General features: G+C 49.4%; 1 protein-coding gene across 2 annotated transcripts in view; it reads right to left on the reverse strand.

Moving 5' to 3' along the window:
* The window catches only part of FHIP1B (FHF complex subunit HOOK interacting protein 1B), a 436,229-nt gene that overhangs the window by 111,983 nt on the left and 301,986 nt on the right, over nt 1-22,260 (reverse strand). For both annotated transcript variants that reach the window (XM_078658708.1, XM_078658710.1), the window contains exons 4-5: nt 15,877-16,035; nt 4,624-4,710 (exon numbers count right to left, since the gene is read on the reverse strand). In XM_078658708.1, coding sequence (XP_078514834.1) covers nt 4,624-4,710; nt 15,877-16,035 — 246 coding nt within the window. The remainder of the gene's footprint in view (nt 1-4,623; nt 4,711-15,876; nt 16,036-22,260) is intronic.

Raw genomic sequence — 22,260 nt, forward strand, 5'->3', positions numbered from 1 at the left:
CAGTGACTCCGGTGGAAGGAGTTCCAGATATGGGGCTACATCGCACCATAATTGGCGATCATACCGTCCTAATATCGCCAAAGCATTGGAGGCACGTATTAGTAGGCTAGCCATCGATGAAAACCGTTTGCCCGTGTTATCAAGTCGTCGCCCATCCTTATCAGGAGGGGCCGTTAATGGAGCAGAGGGGTTCCGCGACTTCCTCTGTGCTGCCTGTGAGATGACAGAGTCAGGTTTTGGATGGCCCGTTAGCGCTGCCGGTCCATCATCTGGTGCTTTATACTTCTTATCCAGACGCGGTAGCACAGGGACCACCGTCGCTGGGTTTTTCATAGCTTTCAAACCTTCATCCCACAAATGATCCACAATTGGAATCGATCTTGTTGTTTTGCGGTGTGTTTCTTTGAAGTCATATAAGAAACATTCCGTGGTTTCCGCGAGCATTGCCAGCTTAAATCTTCCCGCTGCACGTTCCATCAGCTGGTGAAAACTGCCGATGTCAGCAGGAGGTGAATCTACCAAGTCCTGATGAGGTGAAGCTTGGTCTGGGATGATGTAGTCATCATATTCATCCCTATCATGATCAGAGTCTTGGTTACCATCAGATGATTCATCATCATCATCCCCCTCCGGGTCATCGGCTGGCTCTGACGGAGCCTGAGGTGTCGGCCGCTGAGGGTGAGGTGGCGTCCGTGCCGGAAGTACCAAAGGGACTACAGATGAGGGGTTTCTGACTGGTGTCGAAGGAGCAGACCTACGTGGTGTTGGTCTTTCCGCTTTCGACTTATAGTCCTGCAGCATCTTGTGGAGGTCATGCAGGAATGTTGTAGGTACCGAAACCATGTCCTGTGGCACATAGCCCTTAGAGTGGGCCACTTGATGATATTCACCTTCTCCTTGGTCATATGCCCCATCCGAATCTGTCTCTTGACTCTTGATTAGTAGCTGAGACGGGCTACTGGCATAGTCATAAGCATCCTGTCCGTCTTTCTCAGATACTTCTTGGTCCAACAACAAAGTTGGCGGTAAAGTGGTCACCTTTCCCGGGGATGTCATTTCCGGAGTGATCCTCGTTAAAGAAATCGTCACTCGTCTCTCCGTAGCCAGTATCGTCGATGGTTCCGTCGACGCCGGAGATATTCTCGTCGACGATATTGGAATCACAGATGTCGTCGTCGACACCACCGTCGACGAGCCCGCCGACGTTGTAGATATTGTTGTCGTCGTCGATGCACTCGTCGACGACACCATCGTCGTCGATACCGTCGACGACGCCGTCGTCGTCACTGCCGTCGACGATGATGGTTTCTTCGTCGACGATGTTAATGAAGCCGTCGACGACGTCTTCGTCGACGATGTCGTCGTCGTACCTCTCGTCGACGCTGCCGTCGGCGCTACCTTCATCGACGACGACGACGAAGCTTTCGTCGATGATTCTCCCGCCGACGAGCCCGTCGACGGGACCAATTGAATTTTGGGTTTCGTTTTCTTCGTCGACGGACCCACCGTCGACGATGTCTTCGTCGTAGAGGACTTAGAACTCCTCTCTGAAGAATGTGAGGAGGGTTTCTTGAAGGCTGGGTCTGTCTTCTCACCCTTAGGAGGCGAAACCAGTTCTGCCTTATCCTTCCCACTGCGGTGGGGGGAGCTTTCTGAACCCCGGCTATCAGACTCTCTGGGGGTCTTTTTTGAAGCCTTTGAGGGGCGCCCAACAGAGGAAGATGGGGAACCTCTACCCCTTTTCACTGACCTTTTTGAGGAAGTAAATGAAGACGATTCCTCCTCATCACTGGAAACTCCATGTTTCCTCTCCTTTTGCCTCTGTAGCCATGTAAGCAGTCTTCCAGCACGATCTCTCAAGGTCTTGGTGGAGAGAGTGCGGCAAATTTTGCAGTCCTCTGCCTTGTGATCCGGATAAAGGCAGTAAATGCAATCCTTGTGTTTGTCCTCCACAAACAGCCTCTTCTTCCCACAGGTGGAACAGGGCGTGAAAAGAGCTTTCTTTTTCTCAACTTCAGACATCCTGATGAAAAGGAGAGATTTCTGAAGTAGAACTGAAGAAATCCTGAGGAAAAAACTGTAGAAATCTACTTGAAAGAGTTGAAAATAGAGCAGAGCTCAATGGAGACTCCCTAGCACAACGTGCGGTAGAAAATCTGAGGCTCTGAGATTCCTTCAGGAAGGTTCCAGGGGTGAGGCTCTTCTGATTGGCTGATGCCTAATGTTTGGTCTCTTTTACAAAAAGAGGCTGATATGCTACAAAAGGGAATAAGGCCTAGGCCTTTCCTCTCTCTTTTGTACCTACTACTATGGTATTTTGTTATTACCGAGACTCCCATTCCGACGACGGGGAATGATACAAAAGCATGGGAATCTATGAAAGTTCCAATACTGGGGCAAGTGGCTAACAGAGTGCTGACTCGTTCTTGGCTGCGATGAGGGTAAAAGCGCCCTGTCTCCTTATCACACGACAGGGTACAATTCTGTCAAGATTCTTAATGTGTGGAAATAGGGTAGAAAAGCTGCTTGTTACCCACTGTGCCCTGGGAGGTAGAAAAGCACTAGGGGGCTCTTAACTTCTGCAGCGGTGATAGAACTGTCAGTAGAGACAGCAGAAACGTGATGGGCTCTTGTAGGGTCAAACCTTCCTTGAGCAGTAGCCCTGTGCCTTCCTGCTTCTCTGTTTTTTATTCTGATCGACACATGTTTTCTTGTGCAAGAGACCCAGGTCACAAGTCTCCCGATGGGTGCTATACATGATTTTGAAGGTTGCTCACCGAGAGAGTAATAGACTTTGATCGGAAGTAGAGGTACACTCAAAGTGATGACCAGCCCCATGACTTGACCAAGACACAGCTAACGGTTAGTAGCAGCGGGTCAAACCACAGAGAGAATGATAACTGGGTCACCCAGTGTACATCTATGTAGTTTATCTCGACTAGCCTTAACTAGTACCAACTGTATGTGGTATGTGCGAGTCGGCCTTATCTAAATGATAGGAGGAGCACACCCACGTTGGGAGTTATTCTGTATTTATTTAGGTCTGACAGTGGCAGGGTCGTCAACAGGGTTTACTGGAAGTCAGAACTGCTATCCTTTCTTTTCCTTACTCTTCCCTACCCTGCTCTCCTCTCGCTCTCATTCTCCCTCCCTCTAGAAACTACTGAAAAGCCAAGTGTATGTATCTTGTGTGAAATCACCTATACTTGGATGGTGCAGGAAGGGTTGTGTTCAACTTCGTTCGGCCAAGCCACTTCCTGTAGGTCAGCCTGTGAGGCAGAATACATGGGCGAAAGATTGTGGACAGAGGCATGATCAGAGCTGCACGCCTACACAAGGAGATTGGTTGCTTGCCCATTCCCTACGTCTTGTGTACTGCATTGACCAAGAAACCGAGATCCTTGAAAGAGCAGACTGTGACTTTTTTCCCTTCAGCATTTTGGTGTTTTCAATTATCTCAGTTGGAGAGTGCCACACCATGGTTTCCCTTCACATGGTGCCGAATTAGCATGGGGAACACTGCAGTGCCGTGCAACACCAATCACCATGCCTTGGGGTCAGCAATAGTGTGAAGGCCCTAGGAGCCTATGTTGTGGCACTGATATCCGCACTCAGAACCAGCTGACATTCCTTCAAGCCAATGGCTAAGCCTCTGGCACCTCTGAGTCCCTGCGATGATGCACCTGCAACCACAGACAATATTACTTGTAACTCGAGCAAAAAGAAAGGAACTGCCGCCAACCTCAACTGGTGCCCCAGCTTAAAAGGCCCCTGTCAGCAGCCGGCTAAAAGAACTGAATGCGTTCAAACTTTGTGTGTAAGCTGACTTTCAAGCTCTGTGCTCATTCAGAAACCATGCTTCTGAATGAGCACACAGCGGCCATGTTTCATTAGAGATGCCCCAAGTTTGTATCGCTATGACAGCCGTGCAGTGTATCCACTAGGCATATATTTAACAGAGTATCAGAAGAACATTACTAGAGCATTGCACCGGAACTTCTCTAAGTTATTATGCATATTTCCTAATGTAAATAAAGTCTTATCACTTTCAAAAGATATGACATTGTTCATACAGCATATTTAAGTGGTAAGTTTGTAACCTCCACCCTACCTCTCCATGAAAAAAGCATTGTATGTTCGACCTCACTACCCTCTGAAAGTAAAAGTCAACAGAAGTGGCTCCAATGGTTCCAGGGCCAACAGTCACAAGAACGGCCTTGATGTACAACTGTTCCATAGGTCCACAGAACTGGCCTAACAGTTCCTTTCTAGAGGGCAAAGGTAGGCTCATGCCTATGCAGAGGAGGAATGGAACAATGGGAGGCAGAGACGCAGGACAGAGGCAGGCTATTCACAATTTACCGATGGGATGGAATAGTGGCAGGAATTCTACTGCCACCTAGGCAGGCTTCTTACTGTGTGTAGAGGGGGCAGACCAGTATCAGGATTCACACATCATGTGAGGCAGCCATGTGAACAGCTGCTCAGCCTTGTGAAGCTGGTATAGCACTAACAGGAGGGTTGTACTGTGCATAGCAGGCGACAGAGATAGGATGTCTACGCTGTGCAAGCACATCACTAAGAGAATTAGCAGCTCATGCAGGGCAGTCAAAAGGCCCTTACCTTGTGCAGAGCAGGCCCCATCACAGGAACCAGGAATCCATTGTGCACATAATCAACTAGTTGATTCTGAACCAGAGGGTGTGCCACCTGTGCAAAACACAAAGCATGAAACGTGTTAAACTCCTCACCCCAACAAAACACCAACCAATAATGGTTTAATTATAAAAGAGATGGTGGAGTACAGAAAAGAGAATAAAAAAGAAGCAAAGGGAAGAATGAAAATAAGAATTAGTCTTGCTATAGAAGAAACTCAGACCAATGGAAAACCACAATGATTAAAAAGGAAAATAAAGACTAATAAAAGGGGAAAATAATGTTGAAACTGAAAAATACTTTTTAGTGAGCGTTGGCAAAGCAAGAACCTGACCTACAGGACACCATCACATGCAATTTTACAAACCACAAACAGCATTAGAGTGCATGTTAAAGGACATAGCATGTTAAAATACACTGCAATAAGGCGAAGACAAAACATTCTGTGTGTTCATTTAATCTTTTAAGAGAGAATTAAAATCAAAGGTTTTTATCTCTTTCTTCTTCATGTTGGTCATAACAGCAAAGTCCGAGAATATGTCATAGATAAATAGTGAAACTTAGTCCATCAAGGAGCCACAGGAGTGGCTCGCCGGTATGAGTTACCAGGCTCCTGTCCTAATATTACAGGGCTGCATAACTTTAAAGGCAAACTAACAAAGCATTTCTCGAATGCACCTTTCACGCAGGAGTTCTGAATATTATTCATTTCCTTCAAATCTCTAGTTAATTTCAGCCACAGTTTCATGTAATAATATATCCAGCTCTTGTACCATGAATTATGACAGATATCAGTAAATTGAAAGTTTTGTATTGTTGATTACAGACTTTTTTTGTAAATATCTGCACAATTTAGTAGGTATATTTATTTCCCTACTGTACCATGCACAATACGATATGGATTATGTTACTTACCCAGTATGCATCTGTTTTTGGCATGTAGAGCTGTAGATTCACATGCTTTGCATACTCCTAATATCTAGTGTTGGGTCCGGCTGTTTGCTGTTTTTCGTTGAAGAAGTCTTTCCTAGTCACGAGGTAAGGCAACTCCTTCTTTCGGTGACAATGCGCATGAGCATAAACTCGATTCTTTTCCCTCAAGAGGGTGAGAATGGAGTAAGTATGTGTAGTATAGAGATGTCCATGTGTATGAATGTATAATCAAGAACTGCAACAACTATAGGTGCCTGGGGAGGCGGGTGGGCGCATGTGAACAAACAGCTCTACAAGCCAAGAACAGATGCTTACTGGGTAAGTAACATGATCCGTTCGAGGCATGTGTGTTGTAGATACACATGCTTTGCATAGGCTACAAAGCAGTATACTCCCAAAGTGGTGGCTAACCTATAGATGTTGCAGTTGTTTAAAACAGTGTTTTAAGTACTGCTAGGCCTACATTAGCTTGTTGGTGTATTAACACATTTACGCAATAGTGTTTGGTAAATGTGTGTGGTGTAGACCATGTAGCTGCCTTACATATGTCAAGACTGATTTGCTTATGGCTGAGTCCAAACTGGGGTGGCGTAGTGGGCAAAAGAATGATGGATTTAAGCCAGATCTTTTGACTGGGGAGAATGTTTGCATTGTCAGCATTCCGGCCATCATTTGTTTGCTGTAACACTTTTCGCCCTAAGTGGGATGGGTATGCCCAGACGTGGGTCCCTTGCTCACTGTGCCACTGGATTCAAGCAAGCCTGGCTGAAGAACGGTGACATACCCTGAAACCGGTCCCAGGATGCTTGTTTCCGGTCCAGGGAGGACCTGGCCTGGCAGTTCGGTCTGGACTGTTCCCGTGGGGCACTGGGTTAAGAGTGATTTGCATACGGCTGGGTCCAAACTGGGGTGGCGTAGTGGGCAAAAGAACGATGGGTTTAACCCAGATCTTTAGACTGGGGAGAATGTTTGCATTGTCAGCATTCCGTCCAGCATTTGTTTGCTGTAGCAGGAGTACAGGGCAGTGTTTACAGACTGAGTTGCAGGGATGCGCTGCAGAGTTTATAAATGGGGCTGCAGGAATACAGGGCAGTGTTTACAGACTGAGTTGCAGGGATGCGCTGCAGAGTTTATAAATGGTGCTGCAGGAATACAGTATTTACAACAAGGGGTGGTGAGGGACAGAGTCTCTGAATTAAGCAGAATACTCTCACCCAGTCAAGAGATCAGGGCTAGATCCAACACCGTTTTTTAGCTCACTGCACCATCCCAGTTTCAGAACCTGGCTGTATGCAAATTAGTCTGTTCCTGTCCCAGTGCATGATGGGAACAGGGCAAACCAAACTACAAAAGCCAATTCTTACACTGGGAAGGAAACAAGCTTCCGGGGACCGGTTTCTGGCATTACAGCCGTCTTCGGCCCGGCTTGCACCACCCCTTGTTGTAAATAATTTTGTCCACCCTAAGCGTGGAAGGGTATACTCAGATGTGAGTCCCTTGCTCATTGCACCATCAGGATTCAAGCAAGCCGGGCCGAAGACGGCTGTAAGCCCGGAAACCGGTCCCCGGAAGCTTGTTTCCTTCCCAGTGTAAGAATTGGCTTTTGTAGTCTGGTCTGCCCTGTTCCCATGATGCACTGGGCCAGGGACAGACTAATTTGCATACAGCCAGGTTCTGAAACTGGGATGGTGCAATGAGCTAAAAAACGGTGTTGGATCTAGCCCTGATCTCTTGACTGGGTGAGAGTACTCTGCTTAATTCAGAGACTCTGTCCACCACCACCCCTTGTTGTAAATAGCAGGAATACAGGGCATTGTTTACAGACTGAGTTGCAGGGATGCGCTGCAGAGTTTATAAATGGTGTTGCAGGGGTACAGGGCAGTGTTTACAGACGGAGTAACAGGGATGCGCTGCAGAGTTTATAAATGGTGCTGCAGGAATACAGGGCAGTGTTTACAGACGGAGTTATAGGGATGCGCTGCAGAGTTTATAAATGGTGCTGCAGGGGTACAGGGCAGTGTTTACAGACTGAGTTGCAGGGATGCACTGCAGAGTTTATAAATGGTGCTGCAGGGGTACAGGGCAGCGTTTACAGACTGAGTTGCAGGGATGCACTGCACAGTTTATAAATGGTGTTGCAGGGGTACAGGGCAGTCTTTACAGACAGAGTTACAGGGATGCGCTGCAGAGTTTATAAATGGTGCTGCAGGGGTACAGGGCAGTGTTTACAGATTGAGTTGCAGGGATGCGCTGAAGAGTTTATAAATGGTGTTGCAGGGGTACAGGGCAGTGTTTACAGACGGAGTTACAGGGATGCGCTGCAGAGTTTATAAATGGTGCTGCAGGAATACAGGGCAGTGTTTACAGATGGAGTTACAGGGATGCGCTGCAGAGTTTATAAATGGTGCTGCAGGAATACAGGGCAGTGTTTACAGACGGAGTTATAGGGATGCGCTGCAGAGTTTATAAATGGTGCTGCAGGGGTACAGGGCAGTGTTTACAGACGGAGTTACAGGGATGCGCTGAAGAGTTTATAAATGGGATTGCAGATCCGATCTTCTTTGGCTCCCCTTTTCTAACTATCTTTCCTCCTCCTCTTCTATCTGATTGCTGGGCCTTTTTATCCTCTGTTTCTCTTCCTCTCTTCTTCCCTTTCTTTCTTCTTTTCTCTCCTCTTCTTTTCCTACTCCCTTCTTCATTTCCTTTTATCTCTCTCTCTCTTCCTATTCTCTTTATCAATGAACCATTATTATATAGCTTTTCTTTGCCTAATTTGTATTTCACTTGGTTCTCATGTACTATTTTATCATCTTTGTATTGAACTTTGTTTAAACAAAATAAAAACTTTCTTATCTGAAAAAAAATAAAAGGTGTTGCAGGGGTACAGGGCAGTGTTTACAGACGGAGTTATAGGGATGCGCTGCAGAGTTTATAAATGGTGCTGCAGGGGTACAGGGCAGTGTTTACAGACTGAGTTACAGGGATGCGCTGCAGAGTTTATAAATGGTGCTGCAGGAATACAGGGCAGTGTTTACAAACGGAGTTATAGGGATGCGCTGCAGAGTTTATAAATGGTGCTGCAGGGGTACAGGGCAGTGTTTACAGAATGAGTTGCAGTAATGCGCTGCAGAGTTTATAAATGGTGCTGCAGGAATACAGAGCAGTGTTTATAGACTGAGTTGCAGGGATGCGCTGCAGAGTTTATAAATGGTGGTGCAGGGGTACAGGGCAGTGTTTACAGACTGAGTTGCAGGGATGCGCTGCAGAGTTTATAAATGGTGCTGCAGGGGTACATGGCAGTGTTTACAGACTGAGTTACAGGGATGCACTGCAGAGTTTATAAATGGTGCTGCAGGGGTACAGGGCAGTGTTTACAGACTGAGTTACAGGGATGCGCTGCAGAGTTTATAAATGGTGCTGCAGGAATACAGGGCAGTGTTTACAGACGGAGTTACAGGGATGCACTGCAGAGTTTATAAATGGTGCTGCAGGAATACAGGGCAGTGTTTACAGACGGAGTTATAGGGATGCGCTGCAGAGTTTATAAATGGTGCTGCAGGGGTACAGGGCAGTGTTTACAGACTGAGTTGCAGGGATGCACTGCAGAGTTTATAAATGGTGCTGCAGGGGTACAGGGCAGTGTTTACAGACTGAGTTGCAGTAATGCGCTGCAGAGTTTATAAATGGTGCTGCAGGAATACAGAGCAGTGTTTACAGACGGAGTTATAGGGATGCGCTGCAGAGTTTATAAATGGTGCTGCAGGAATACAGAGCAGTGTTTACAGACTGAGTTGCAGGGATGTGCTGCAGAGTTTATAAATGGTGCTGCAGGGGTACAGGGCAGTGTTTACAGACGGAGTTACAGGGATGCGCTGCAGAGTTTATAAATGGTGCTGCAGGAATACAGGGAAGTGTTTACAGACGGAGTTATAGGGATGCGCTGCCGAGTTTATAAATGGTGCTGCAGGGGTACAGGGCAGTGTTTACAGACGGAGTTACAGGGATGCGCTGCAGAGTTTATAAATGGTGCTGCAGGGGTACAGGGCAGTGTTCACAGACGGAGTTACAGGGATGCGCTGCAGAGTTTATAAATGGTGCTGCAGGGGTACAGGGCAGTGTTTACAGACTGAGTTGCAGGGATGCACTGCAGAGTTTATAAATGGTGTTGCAGGGGTACAGGGCAGTGTTTACAGACGGAGTTACAGGGATGCGCTGCAGAGTTTATAAATGGTGCTGCAGGGGTACAGGGCAGTGTTTACAGACTGAGTTACAGGGATGCGCTGCAGAGTTTATAAATGGTGTTGCAGGGTTACAGGACAGTGTTTACAGACTGAATTGCAGGGATACGCTGCAGAGTTTATAAATGGTGTTGCAGGGGTACAGGGCAGTGTTTACAGACGGAGTTACAGGGATGCGCTGCAGAGTTTATAAATGGTGCTGCAGGGGTACAGGGCAGTGTTTACAGACTGAGTTGCAGGGATGCGCTGCAGAGTTTATAAATGGTGTTGTAGGGTTACAGGACAGTGTTTACAGACTGAATTGCAGGGATGCACTGCAGAGTTTATAAATGGTGTTGCAGGGGTACAGGGCAGTGTTTACAGACGGAGTTACAGGGATGCGCTGCAGCGTTTATAAATGGTGCTGCAGGGGTACAGGGCAGTGTTTACAGACGGAGTTGCAGTAATGCGCTGCAGAGTTTATAAATGGTGCTGCAGGAATACAGAGCAGTGTTTACAGACGGAGTTATAGGGATGCGCTGCAGAGTTTATAAATGGTGCTGCAGGAATACAGAGCAGTGTTTACAGACGGAGTTATAGGGATGCACTGCAGAGTTTATAAATGGTGCTGCAGGGGTACAGGGCAGTGTTTACAGACTGAGTTGCAGGGATGCGCTGCAGAGTTTATAAATGGTGCTGCAGGAATACAGAGCAGTGTTTACAGACGGAGTTATAGGGATGCACTGCAGAGTTTATAAATGGTGCTGCAGGGGTACAGGGCAGTGTTTACAGACTGAGTTGCAGGGATGCGCTGCAGAGTTTATAAATGGTGCTTCAGGAATACAGAGCAGTGTTTACAGACTGAGTTGCAGGGATGTGCTGCAGAGTTTATAAATGGTGCTGCAGGGGTACAGGGCAGTGCTTACAGACTGAGTTGCAGGGATGCGCTGCAGAGTTTATAAATGGTGCTGCAGGGGTACAGGGCAGTGTTTACAGACGGAGTTACAGGGATGCGCTGCAGAGTTTATAAATGGTGCTGCAGGAATACAGGGAAGTGTTTACAGACGGAGTTATAGGGATGCGCTGCAGAGTTTATAAATGGTGCTGCAGGGGTACAGGGCAGTGTTTACAGACGGAGTTACAGGGATGCGCTGCAGAGTTTATAAATGGTGCTGCAGGGGTACAGGGCAGTGTTTACAGACGGAGTTACAGGGATGCGCTGCAGAGTTTATAAATGGTGCTGCAGGGGTACAGGGCAGTGTTTACAGACTGAGTTACAGGGATGCGCTGCAGAGTTTATAAATGGTGCTGCAGGAATACAGGGCAGTGTTTACAGACGGAGTTACAGGGATGCGCTGCAGAGTTTATAAATGGTGCTGCAGGAATACAGGGCAGTGTTTACAGACAGAGTTATAGGGATGCGCTGCAGAGTTTATAAATGGTGCTGCAGGGGTACAGGGCAGTGTTTACAGACTGAGTTGCAGGGATGCACTGCAGAGTTTATAAATGGTGCTGCAGGGGTACAGGGCAGTGTTTACAGACTGAGTTGCAGTAATGCGCTGCAGAGTTTATAAATGGTGCTGCAGGAATACAGAGCAGTGTTTACAGACGGAGTTATAGGGATGCGCTGCAGAGTTTATAAATGGTGCTGCAGGAATACAGAGCAGTGTTTACAGACTGAGTTGCAGGGATGTGCTGCAGAGTTTATAAATGGTGCTGCAGGGGTACAGGGCAGTGTTTACAGACTGAGTTACAGGGATGCGCTGCAGAGTTTATAAATGGTGTTGCAGGGTTACAGGACAGTGTTTACAGACTGAATTGCAGGGATACGCTGCAGAGTTTATAAATGGTGTTGCAGGGGTACAGGGCAGTGTTTACAGACGGAGTTACAGGGATGCGCTGCAGAGTTTATAAATGGTGCTGCAGGGGTACAGGGCAGTGTTTACAGACTGAGTTGCAGGGATGCGCTGCAGAGTTTATAAATGGTGTTGTAGGGTTACAGGACAGTGTTTACAGACTGAATTGCAGGGATGCACTGCAGAGTTTATAAATGGTGTTGCAGGGGTACAGGGCAGTGTTCACAGACGGAGTTACAGGGAAGCGCTGCAGAGTTTATAAATGGTGCTGCAGGGGTACAGGGCAGTGTTTACAGACGGAGTTGCAGTAATGCGCTGCAGAGTTTATAAATGGTGCTGCAGGAATACAGAGCAGTGTTTACAGACGGAGTTATAGGGATGCGCTGCAGAGTTTATAAATGGTGCTGCAGGAATACAGAGCAGTGTTTACAGACGGAGTTATAGGGATGCACTGCAGAGTTTATAAATGGTGCTGCAGGGGTACAGGGCAGTGTTTACAGACTGAGTTGCAGGGATGCGCTGCAGAGTTTATAAATGGTGCTGCAGGAATACAGAGCAGTGTTTACAGACGGAGTTATAGGGATGCACTGCAGAGTTTATAAATGGTGCTGCAGGGGTACAGGGCAGTGTTTACAGACTGAGTTGCAGGGATGCGCTGCAGAGTTTATAAATGGTGCTGCAGGAATACAGAGCAGTGTTTACAGACTGAGTTGCAGGGATGTGCTGCAGAGTTTATAAATGGTGCTGCAGGGGTACAGGGCAGTGCTTACAGACTGAGTTGCAGGGATGCGCTGCAGAGTTTATAAATGGTGCTGCAGGGGTACAGGGCAGTGTTTACAGACGGAGTTACAGGGATGCGCTGCATTGTTTATAAATGGTGCTGCAGGAATACAGGGAAGTGTTTACAGACGGAGTTATAGGGATGCGCTGCAGAGTTTATAAATGGTGCTGCAGGGGTACAGGGCAGTGTTTACAGACTGAGTTACAGGGATGCGCTGCAGAGTTTATAAATGGTGCTGCAGGAATACAGGGCAGTGTTTACAGACGGAGTTGCAGGGATGCACTGCAGAGTTTATAAATGGTGCTGCAGGGGTACAGGGCAGTGTTTACAGACTGAGTTGCAGTAATGCGCTGCAGAGTTTATAAATGGTGCTGCAGGAATACAGAGCAGTGTTTACAGACGGAGTTATAGGGATGCGCTGCAGAGTTTATAAATGGTGCTGCAGGAATACAGAGCAGTGTTTACAGACTGAGTTGCAGGGATGTGCTGCAGAGTTTATAAATGGTGCTGCAGGGGTACAGGGCAGTGCTTACAGACTGAGTTGCAGGGATGCGCTGCAGAGTTTATAAATGGTGCTGCAGGGGTACAGGGCAGTGTTTACAGACGGAGTTACAGGGATGCGCTGCAGAGTTTATAAATGGTGCTGCAGGAATACAGGGAAGTGTTTACAGACGGAGTTATAGGGATGCGCTGCCGAGTTTATAAATGGTGCTGCAGGGGTACAGGGCAGTGTTTACAGACGGAGTTACAGGGATGCGCTGCAGAGTTTATAAATGGTGCTGCAGGGGTACAGGGCAGTGTTCACAGACGGAGTTACAGGGATGCGCTGCAGAGTTTATAAATGGTGCTGCAGGGGTACAGGGCAGTGTTTACAGACTGAGTTGCAGGGATGCACTGCAGAGTTTATAAATGGTGTTGCAGGGGTACAGGGCAGTGTTTACAGACGGAGTTACAGGGATGCGCTGCAGAGTTTATAAATGGTGCTGCAGGGGTACAGGGCAGTGTTTACAGACTGAGTTACAGGGATGCGCTGCAGAGTTTATAAATGGTGTTGCAGGGTTACAGGACAGTGTTTACAGACTGAATTGCAGGGATACGCTGCAGAGTTTATAAATGGTGTTGCAGGGGTACAGGGCAGTGTTTACAGACGGAGTTACAGGGATGCGCTGCAGAGTTTATAAATGGTGCTGCAGGGGTACAGGGCAGTGTTTACAGACTGAGTTGCAGGGATGCGCTGCAGAGTTTATAAATGGTGTTGTAGGGTTACAGGACAGTGTTTACAGACTGAATTGCAGGGATGCACTGCAGAGTTTATAAATGGTGTTGCAGGGGTACAGGGCAGTGTTTACAGACGGAGTTACAGGGATGCGCTGCAGAGTTTATAAATGGTGCTGCAGGGGTACAGGGCAGTGTTTACAGACGGAGTTGCAGTAATGCGCTGCAGAGTTTATAAATGGTGCTGCAGGAATACAGAGCAGTGTTTACAGACGGAGTTATAGGGATGCGCTGCAGAGTTTATAAATGGTGCTGCAGGAATACAGAGCAGTGTTTACAGACGGAGTTATAGGGATGCACTGCAGAGTTTATAAATGGTGCTGCAGGGGTACAGGGCAGTGTTTACAGACTGAGTTGCAGGGATGCGCTGCAGAGTTTATAAATGGTGCTGCAGGAATACAGAGCAGTGTTTACAGACTGAGTTGCAGGGATGTGCTGCAGAGTTTATAAATGGTGCTGCAGGGGTACAGGGCAGTGCTTACAGACGGAGTTACAGGGATGCGCTGCAGAGTTTATAAATGGTGCTGCAGGAATACAGGGAAGTGTTTACAGACGGAGTTATAGGGATGCGCTGCAGAGTTTATAAATGGTGCTGCAGGGGTACAGGGCAGTGTTTACAGACGGAGTTACAGGGATGCGCTGCAGAGTTTATAAATGGTCCTGCAGGGGTACAGGGCAGTGTTTACAGACTGAGTTGCAGGGATGCACTGCAGAGTTTATAAATGGTGTTGCAGGGGTACAGGGCAGTGTTTACAGACGGAGTTACAGGGATGCGCTGCAGAGTTTATAAATGGTGCTGCAGGGGTACAGGGCAGTGTTTACAGACTGAGTTACAGGGATGCGCTGCAGAGTTTATAAATGGTGTTGCAGGGTTACAGGACAGTGTTTACAGACTGAATTGCAGGGATACGCTGCAGAGTTTATAAATGGTGTTGCAGGGGTACAGGGCAGTGTTTACAGACGGAGTTGCAGGGATGCGCTGCAGAGTTTATAAATGGTGCTGCAGGGGTACAGGGCAGTGTTTACAGACTGAGTTGCAGGGATGCGCTGCAGAGTTTATAAATGGTGTTGTAGGGTTACAGGACAGTGTTTACAGACTGAATTGCAGGGATGCACTGCAGAGTTTATAAATGGTGTTGCAGGGGTACAGGGCAGTGTTTACAGACGGAGTTACAGGGATGCGCTGCAGAGTTTATAAATGGTGCTGCAGGGGTACATGGCAGTGTTTACAGACTGAGTTGCAGGGATGCGCTGCTGAGTTTATAAATGGTGTTGCAGGGTTACAGGACAGTGTTTACAGACTGAATTGCAAGGATACGCTGCAGAGTTTATAAATGGTGCTGCAGGGATACAGGGCAGTGTTTACAGACGGAGTTACAGGGATGCGCTGCAGAGTTTATAAATGGTGCTGCAGGGGTACAGGGCAGTGTTTACAGACTGAGTTGTAGGGATGCGCTGCAGAGTTTATAAATGGTGTTGTAGGGTTACAGGACAGTGTTTACAGACTGAATTGCAGGGATGCACTGCAGAGTTTATAAATGGTGTTGCAGGGGTACAGGGCAGTGTTTACAGACGGAGTTACAGGGATGCGCTGCAGAGTTTATAAATGGTGCTGCAGGGGTACATGGCAGTGTTTACAGACTGAGTTGCAGGGATGCGCTGCTGAGTTTATAAATGGTGTTGCAGGGTTACAGGACAGTGTTTACAGACTGAATTGCAGGGATACGCTGCAGAGTTTATAAATGGTGCTGCAGGGGTACAGGGCAGTGTTTATAAATGGTGTTGCAGGAGTACACGGAAGTGTTTACAGACTGAATTGCAGGGATGCGCTGCAGAGTTTATAAATGGTGCTGCAGGGGTACAGGGCAGTGTTTATAAATGGTGGTGCAGGAGTACACGGAAGTGTTTACAGACTGAGTTTCAGTGTGCGCTGCAGTGTCTATAAATGGTGGTGCAGGGATATGGGGCAGTGGGTACAAGTGGCACTGCAGGGATACATGGCAGAGGTTTCATGAAGTTCTGTAGAAATACAGGGCACTGTTGGAGGGATATGGGACAGTGTTTACAGAGGCCATTGGCAGGGGTACAGAATAGAGCGCCTGCATACGACACTGTAAGGTAACCAAGACAAATCCTGCATCCAGCACAGGTACAATACCTGGGTCACAGCATTGCAAAACTCCAAGGAATTCATGAACAGGACCAGTGAGGAGACCCCGATCCAGTCCTCTCGCCTCAGAAAGTGCCAGTCGTCACCTCTCACCTCGATTTTTCTTGGTAGCGAAGAATAAAGTGCGCTGAGCCCAGTGGCTAATATCTGAAAGAAAACAAAGAGAGGTGGTCACAGAATGCAGCTTCACTTCTGAGTTAGATGGGGTGCTTTGCTGGGGTTTGTCAACTGGGGGCAGCATTCAGAGGCCGACTCAGGGAGAGAAGCTCAATACTCCGACACACCGAATACATCAATGTCCAGCTAGTACTCAAGACTTTTATTATTTAAAAAAAAAAACTTTAATACACATACAGCTAAATATTACACACAACTACATTTAAAGAATTCATTTAATGTAAACCTTTCTTTGGATATGGATTCCTGAATCAGCAAACTCTGGCCCTTGTGGTACATGCTTTTCCTTAGAAAAATGTTATACATAAAACGCAAAAAGTCAGAAACACACTACACACGATACACTTTGCCCAATAGGAGTAGTGCAGTTCCTTTCAGTACACGACTGAATTAGAACAATATAAAACTGAGCAACGGCTTAACCTATTTTATGTTGCAGTCCATTGAATACAATTACAATTGAGATTCGACAAAAAACCATTATGACTTCCTGCTGGGAGGTGAAACAGGATTACTGATGCCCCCTCAACTGTGCACTGTCAAGAAGGCGAGATAAAGTGGGCACCGCCGCGCGATCAATGCATGACCGACTGGCAAACAATCCCAGCGGCACAGCACCAAAGCTGTGGTAATGTGCAGGCGGTGCTGCTGCAGGGGGGACAGACGGCACAGGCGGTGCTGCTGCTGCTGCAGGGGGGACAGACAGCACAGGCGGTGCTGCTGCAGGGGGGACAGACAGCACAGGCGGTGCTGCTGCAGGGGGGGACAGACAGCACAGGCGGTGCTGCTGCAGGGGGGACAGACAGCAGAGGCGGTGCTGCTGCAGGGGGGACAGACAGCAGAGGCGGTGCTGCTGCAGGGGGGACAGAGAGCACACGCGGTGCTGCTGCAGGGGGGACAGACAGCACAGGCGGTGCTGCTGCAGGGGGGACAGACCGCACAGGCGGTGCTGCTGCAGGGGGGACAGACCGCACAGGCGGTGCTGCTGCAAGGGGGACAGACAGCAGAGGCGGTGCTGCCGCAGGGGGGACAGACAGCACAGGCGGTGCTGCCTCAGGGGGGACAGACAGCACAGGCGGTGCTGTTGCAGGGGGGACAGACAGCAGAGGCGGTGCTGCTGCAGGGGGGACAGACAGCACAGGCGGTGCTGCTGCAGGGGGGACAGACAGCAGAGGCGGTGCTGCTGCAGGGGGGACAGACAGCAGAGGCGGTGCTGCTGCAGGGGGGACAGACAGCAGAGGCGGTGCTGCTGCAGGGGGGACAGACAGCAGAGGCGGTGCTGCTGCAGGGGGGACAGACAGCCCAAACGGTGCTGCTGCAGGGGGGACAGACAGCACAGGCGGTGCTGCTGCAGGGGGGACAGACAGCACAGGCGGTGCTGCTGCAGGGGGGACAGACAGCACAGGTGGTGCTGCTGCAGGGGGGACAGACAGCACAGGCGGTGCTGCTGCAGGGAGGACAGACAGCACAGGTGGTGCTGCTGCAGGGAGGACATACAGCACAGGCGATGCTGCTGCTGCAGGTAGGACATACAGCACAGGCGGTGCTGCTGCTGCAAGGGGGACATACAGCACAGGCGGTGCTGCTGCAGGGGGGACATACAGCAGAGGCGGCGCTGCTGCAGGGGGGACAAAGAGCACAGGCGGTGCTGCTGCAGGGGGGACAGACAGCACAGGTGGTGCTGCAGCAGGGGGGAAAGACAGCAGAGGCGGTGCTGCTGCAGGGGGGACATACAGCACAGGTGGTGCTGCTGCAGGGAGGACAGACAGCACAGGCGGTGCTGCTGCAGAGGGGGCAGAAAGCACAGGCGGTGCTGCTGCTGGGGGGACAGACAGCACAGGCGGTGCTGCTGCAGGGAGGACATACAGCACAGGTGGTGCTGCTGCAGGGAGGACATACAGCACAGGCGATGCTGCTGCTGCAGGGAGGACATACAGCACAGGCGGTGCTGCTGCTGCAGGGTGCACATACAGCACAGGCGGTGCTGCTGCAGGGAGAACATACAGCACAGGTGGTGCTGCTGCAGCAGGGTGCACATACAGCACAGGTGGTGCTGCTGCAGGGAGGACATACAGCACAGGCGCTGCTTCTGGTGCAGGGGGGACATACAGCGGAGGCGGTGCTTCTGCAGGGGGGACAGGCAGCACAGGTGGTGCTGCTGCAGGGGGGACAGACAGCACAGGCGGTGCTGCTCCTGCAGCACCGCCTGTGCTTTCCCTGCAAGTCTTCCTCAGGACGGAATAGGTAGGGGACAGCTCTACTGCCGGTAGCGAACATCAGCTGATAGACCAGCACTTGAACAATTGAATTGTTTTCGGGACTGACCCCTGTCCATCCGAATAATATGGAATTATGCCTGTGACACAGCTAGACTCCCCGCTACGCTTCTAGTGCAGATGAGGTCCTAAAACCACGTACTGGTTGGCTCCCATCACCTACCTATCCCGTCCTGAGGAAGACTCGCAGGCAAAGGCTCAAGTGTCCTATATGCCACAAGCCGAGTCGAAACGAAGAACCCACACCCTTGTACCTGGACCCGCCCAGCCCCTACTGATCAGGTGCCACAGATGATTACAATCTGTGATTGTATGAACCAATGTAAATAGACCATGTAAAATAGTGTTGGGCCAGAACACCTAGATTGATACTCTAGATCAATCTCACGTTGAACTTCTCTACTTTCTCTTCATCTTTCACCCTGGGAATACTTCCCCACTCACTCAAATCTCCGGGTACTATTTCTTTGCACGTTCCCTTTGGAGCAACCACCGTTTCTATCGCAAAACTTTAAAAAAAAAGCTTGGAATGTAAATAAACTCATGTTGTTTGCCTACAAAATTAAGCTTCTGCACATCCAATTCTTATAATTTTTTCTATATTGTCGCATATATATATGTCTGTACCATTGCAAACATCTTATGTTTGAACATTGTTGTCCACAAGGAGCGAGAATTTACTTTAGCTCTTAACTAAGAAAATACTGGAAATAACTATACTCTTGTATACCGATTGGTTTGAGGACCACTTTTTTCTGTATCGAACGCTACCCACGTCCACAGGCTTGTTTGGGTTACCTCATACTTGTAATGGCAGGGAGGACATACAGCACAGGCAGTGCTGCTGCTGCAGGGAGGACTTACAGCACAGGCAGTGCTGCTGCTGCAGGGACATACAGCAGTATGGCTGGACTGCTCCCATTGGGCGCAGGGTCAAGACTGATTTGCATATGACTGGGTCCAAATTGGAATGGCATGGGGAGCAAAAAAACGATGGATTAAGGCCCAGATCTCTGTACTGGGGTGAATGTATGACATTGTCTGCATTCTGTCCATCAACTGTTATTTTTGCATTTGTCACCCCGAGTGGGACGGGTATGCTCAGACCTGAGTCCAGTGCTCTCCACACCACTGGAGTCAAGCTATCCTGGCTGATGAGGGCTGAAAGCCCGAAACCGGTCCTAGGATGCTTGTTTCCAGTCCAGGGAGGACCTGGCATGGCAGTCCGGGCTGGACTGTTCCCATTGGGCGCAGGGTAAAGACTGATTTGAATATAACTTGGTCCAAACTGGAATGGATGGAGAGCAAACAAACAATGGATTTAGGCCCAGATCTCTGTACTGGGGTAAAGTATGACATTGTTCTGCATTCTGTGCATCAAATGTTCTTTTGCAGGGACATACAGCCCAGGCAGTGCTGATGCTGCAGGGAGCACATACAGCACAAGGGGTGCTGCTGTAGCAGGGAGCACATACAGCACAGCCAGTGGTGCTGTGGCAGGGAGGACATACAGCACAGGTCGTGGCGCTGCAGGGGGGACATACAGCACAGGCGGTACGACTGCAGGGGGGACATACAGCACAGGCGGTACGACTGCAGGGGGGACAGACAGCACAGGCGGTGCTGCTGCAGGGGGGGTCAGACAGCACAGGCGGTGCTGCTGCAGGGGGGTCAGACAGCACAGGCGGTGCTGCTGCAGGGGGGACAGGCGGTGCACCTGCAGGGGGGACAGACAGCACAGGCGGTGCTGCTGTAGTAGGGAGCACATACAGCACAGCCAGTGGTGCTGTGGCAGGGAGGACATACAGCACAGGTCGTGGTGCTGCAGGGAGGACATACAGCACAGGCGGTACTACTGCAGGGGGGACATACAGCACAGGCGGTACTACTGCAGGGGGGGACATACAGCACAGGCGGTGCTACTGCAGGGGGGACAGACAGCACAGGCGGTACTACTGCAAGGGGGACATACAGCACAGGCGTTGCTACTGCAGGAGGACATACAGCACATGCGGTGCTACTGCTGCAGAGAGGACATTCAGCACAGGCGGTGCTACTGCAGGGGGGACAGACAGCACAGACGGTACTACTGCAAAGGGGACATACAGCACAGGCGTTGCTACTGCAGGAGGACATACAGCACATGCGGTGCTACTGCTGCAGAGAGGACATTCAGCACAGGCGGTGCTACTGCAGGGGGGGGGCAGACAGCACAGGCGGTGCAGCTGCTGCAGGGAGGACATACAGCTCAGGCGGTGCAGCTGCAGCACAGAGCACATACAGCACAGGCGGTGGTGCTGCAGCCACATATGCTTCAGTCTCTTCATTGTCTGTTTTAACTCACATACAGTGATTCACTTAAGCTATTCCATGGTTGACTTTCAGGGCTAGAAAAAGATGACAGCCAACATTCAGGGAAGGTAGATACTCGTGTCTGAAATATACCTGCCAGATTTAGAGCCTTGAGGGTATTTCTGACCTGTCATATGTCCAACTTTGTTCACATTCAATGTGTTCCCATATCACCCCTGTGCCCTGTCTGGGGCTCGTACAAACCCCACAGGCTGCTCTGCCTTCTGCCCTGGATGCCACGCTCTCCCGGCCTGGTCCTGGGCTATGAGGATGAGTCGGGCCTGGTCTGTGGTGACTTTCCTGAGAAGGCAGGAGAGGTGACGGTGGGATTGCACAGAGGATCATCACCGTTGGAATACGTCTCCCTCTCCCGGTGACTTACAGGCAGGAACCTCCAGTGCACAGCAGTATTGACACTGCAGGCCTCATTTATGTTTTTTTTTAACGTAGGGCAGCGCAGCTAGTCGCCCTACTGCACTGCCCTACGTAAAAGCGGATGGGCAAGAATGCACCGTGTTGATCCAATACGGTGCATTCCTGTCCTTTCCCCTTGTGCTGGCGCTGGCTCATCAGCCTAGTGTCAACGCAGGCACCCTTGCATCATGATGCAAGGGTGTCTGCATCACAGGCAGGATTGATTTTGTGTAGGAAGGGGCACCTTCCTGCACATAAACAATCCTGGGAGGCATTTTCCCATGGAAAGAGGAAAAAACTAGGAGAAATAAGGTTATTTCTCCTCACTGTGTCTCCCCTGGGGAGATGTAAGGTTTAGGTGCATTCCCAGGTTTACATGGTATTGTAAATCCGGGAAGCATGAAAACTCATGGGTGTTGCGTGGGAACACCCACCGCAACGACCAAAGCACGCCTTATTAGTGCAGAGTAAGGCAAAACAGCGATTTGAACTGCCTCACCTTAGCCCTTATCTATGAGGCCATTCAAAGTGACTTTGAGTGACCGCTTAAATATGATTTTGTAGTTAGCACCACCAGGGCACACCCAAAGTGACGCTCGCCAGTGCAAGGGGTCCAAATTTGCCCCAGCGTCTTATTTTTGTGAACCCCGTTGGTCTGCCTTGATGGATTCCGAGCTGGAGAGGAAGTATTGGATTCTGCCTCTGGCTGGCTCTGGGTCTAAAAGAACAAATCGAATGGCTTGGCACCGCTGCAGCAGGGGAGGAGGGAGTAGAAGATTGCCTCCCCTTATGGTGTGAATGGTTTTAATCCCCACCATATCCTCTGTCGCAGAAACTCTGGGTCGGCTGAGAAGACTGGCATTACTGGTATCTTAAGACTCTTAGGTCGCAGCTAACGATGGTTCTGCAGCCTGAATCTCTTCTAGATTCACACGCTGTGCATATTCCGCCAACCACTAGGTGACGGAATATGCATAACATGTGAATCTAGAAGAGATTCATTTTGCAAAAACTGTGTATATTGTTGGTAGAATTGGCAAGGATCCTGCTGAGGCCGTGTCATCGTTAAACCACTCTAGCACCACATCAGCCTTCGCCTGGAAGAGCCTAGAATCAAGAGAATGTCCATGGTGGAAGCCTGAGCGCCAGCAGA

The sequence above is a fragment of the Lissotriton helveticus genome, chromosome 8, assembly GCF_964261635.1.
Source record: "Lissotriton helveticus chromosome 8, aLisHel1.1, whole genome shotgun sequence".
NCBI lineage: Eukaryota > Metazoa > Chordata > Amphibia > Caudata > Salamandridae > Lissotriton > Lissotriton helveticus.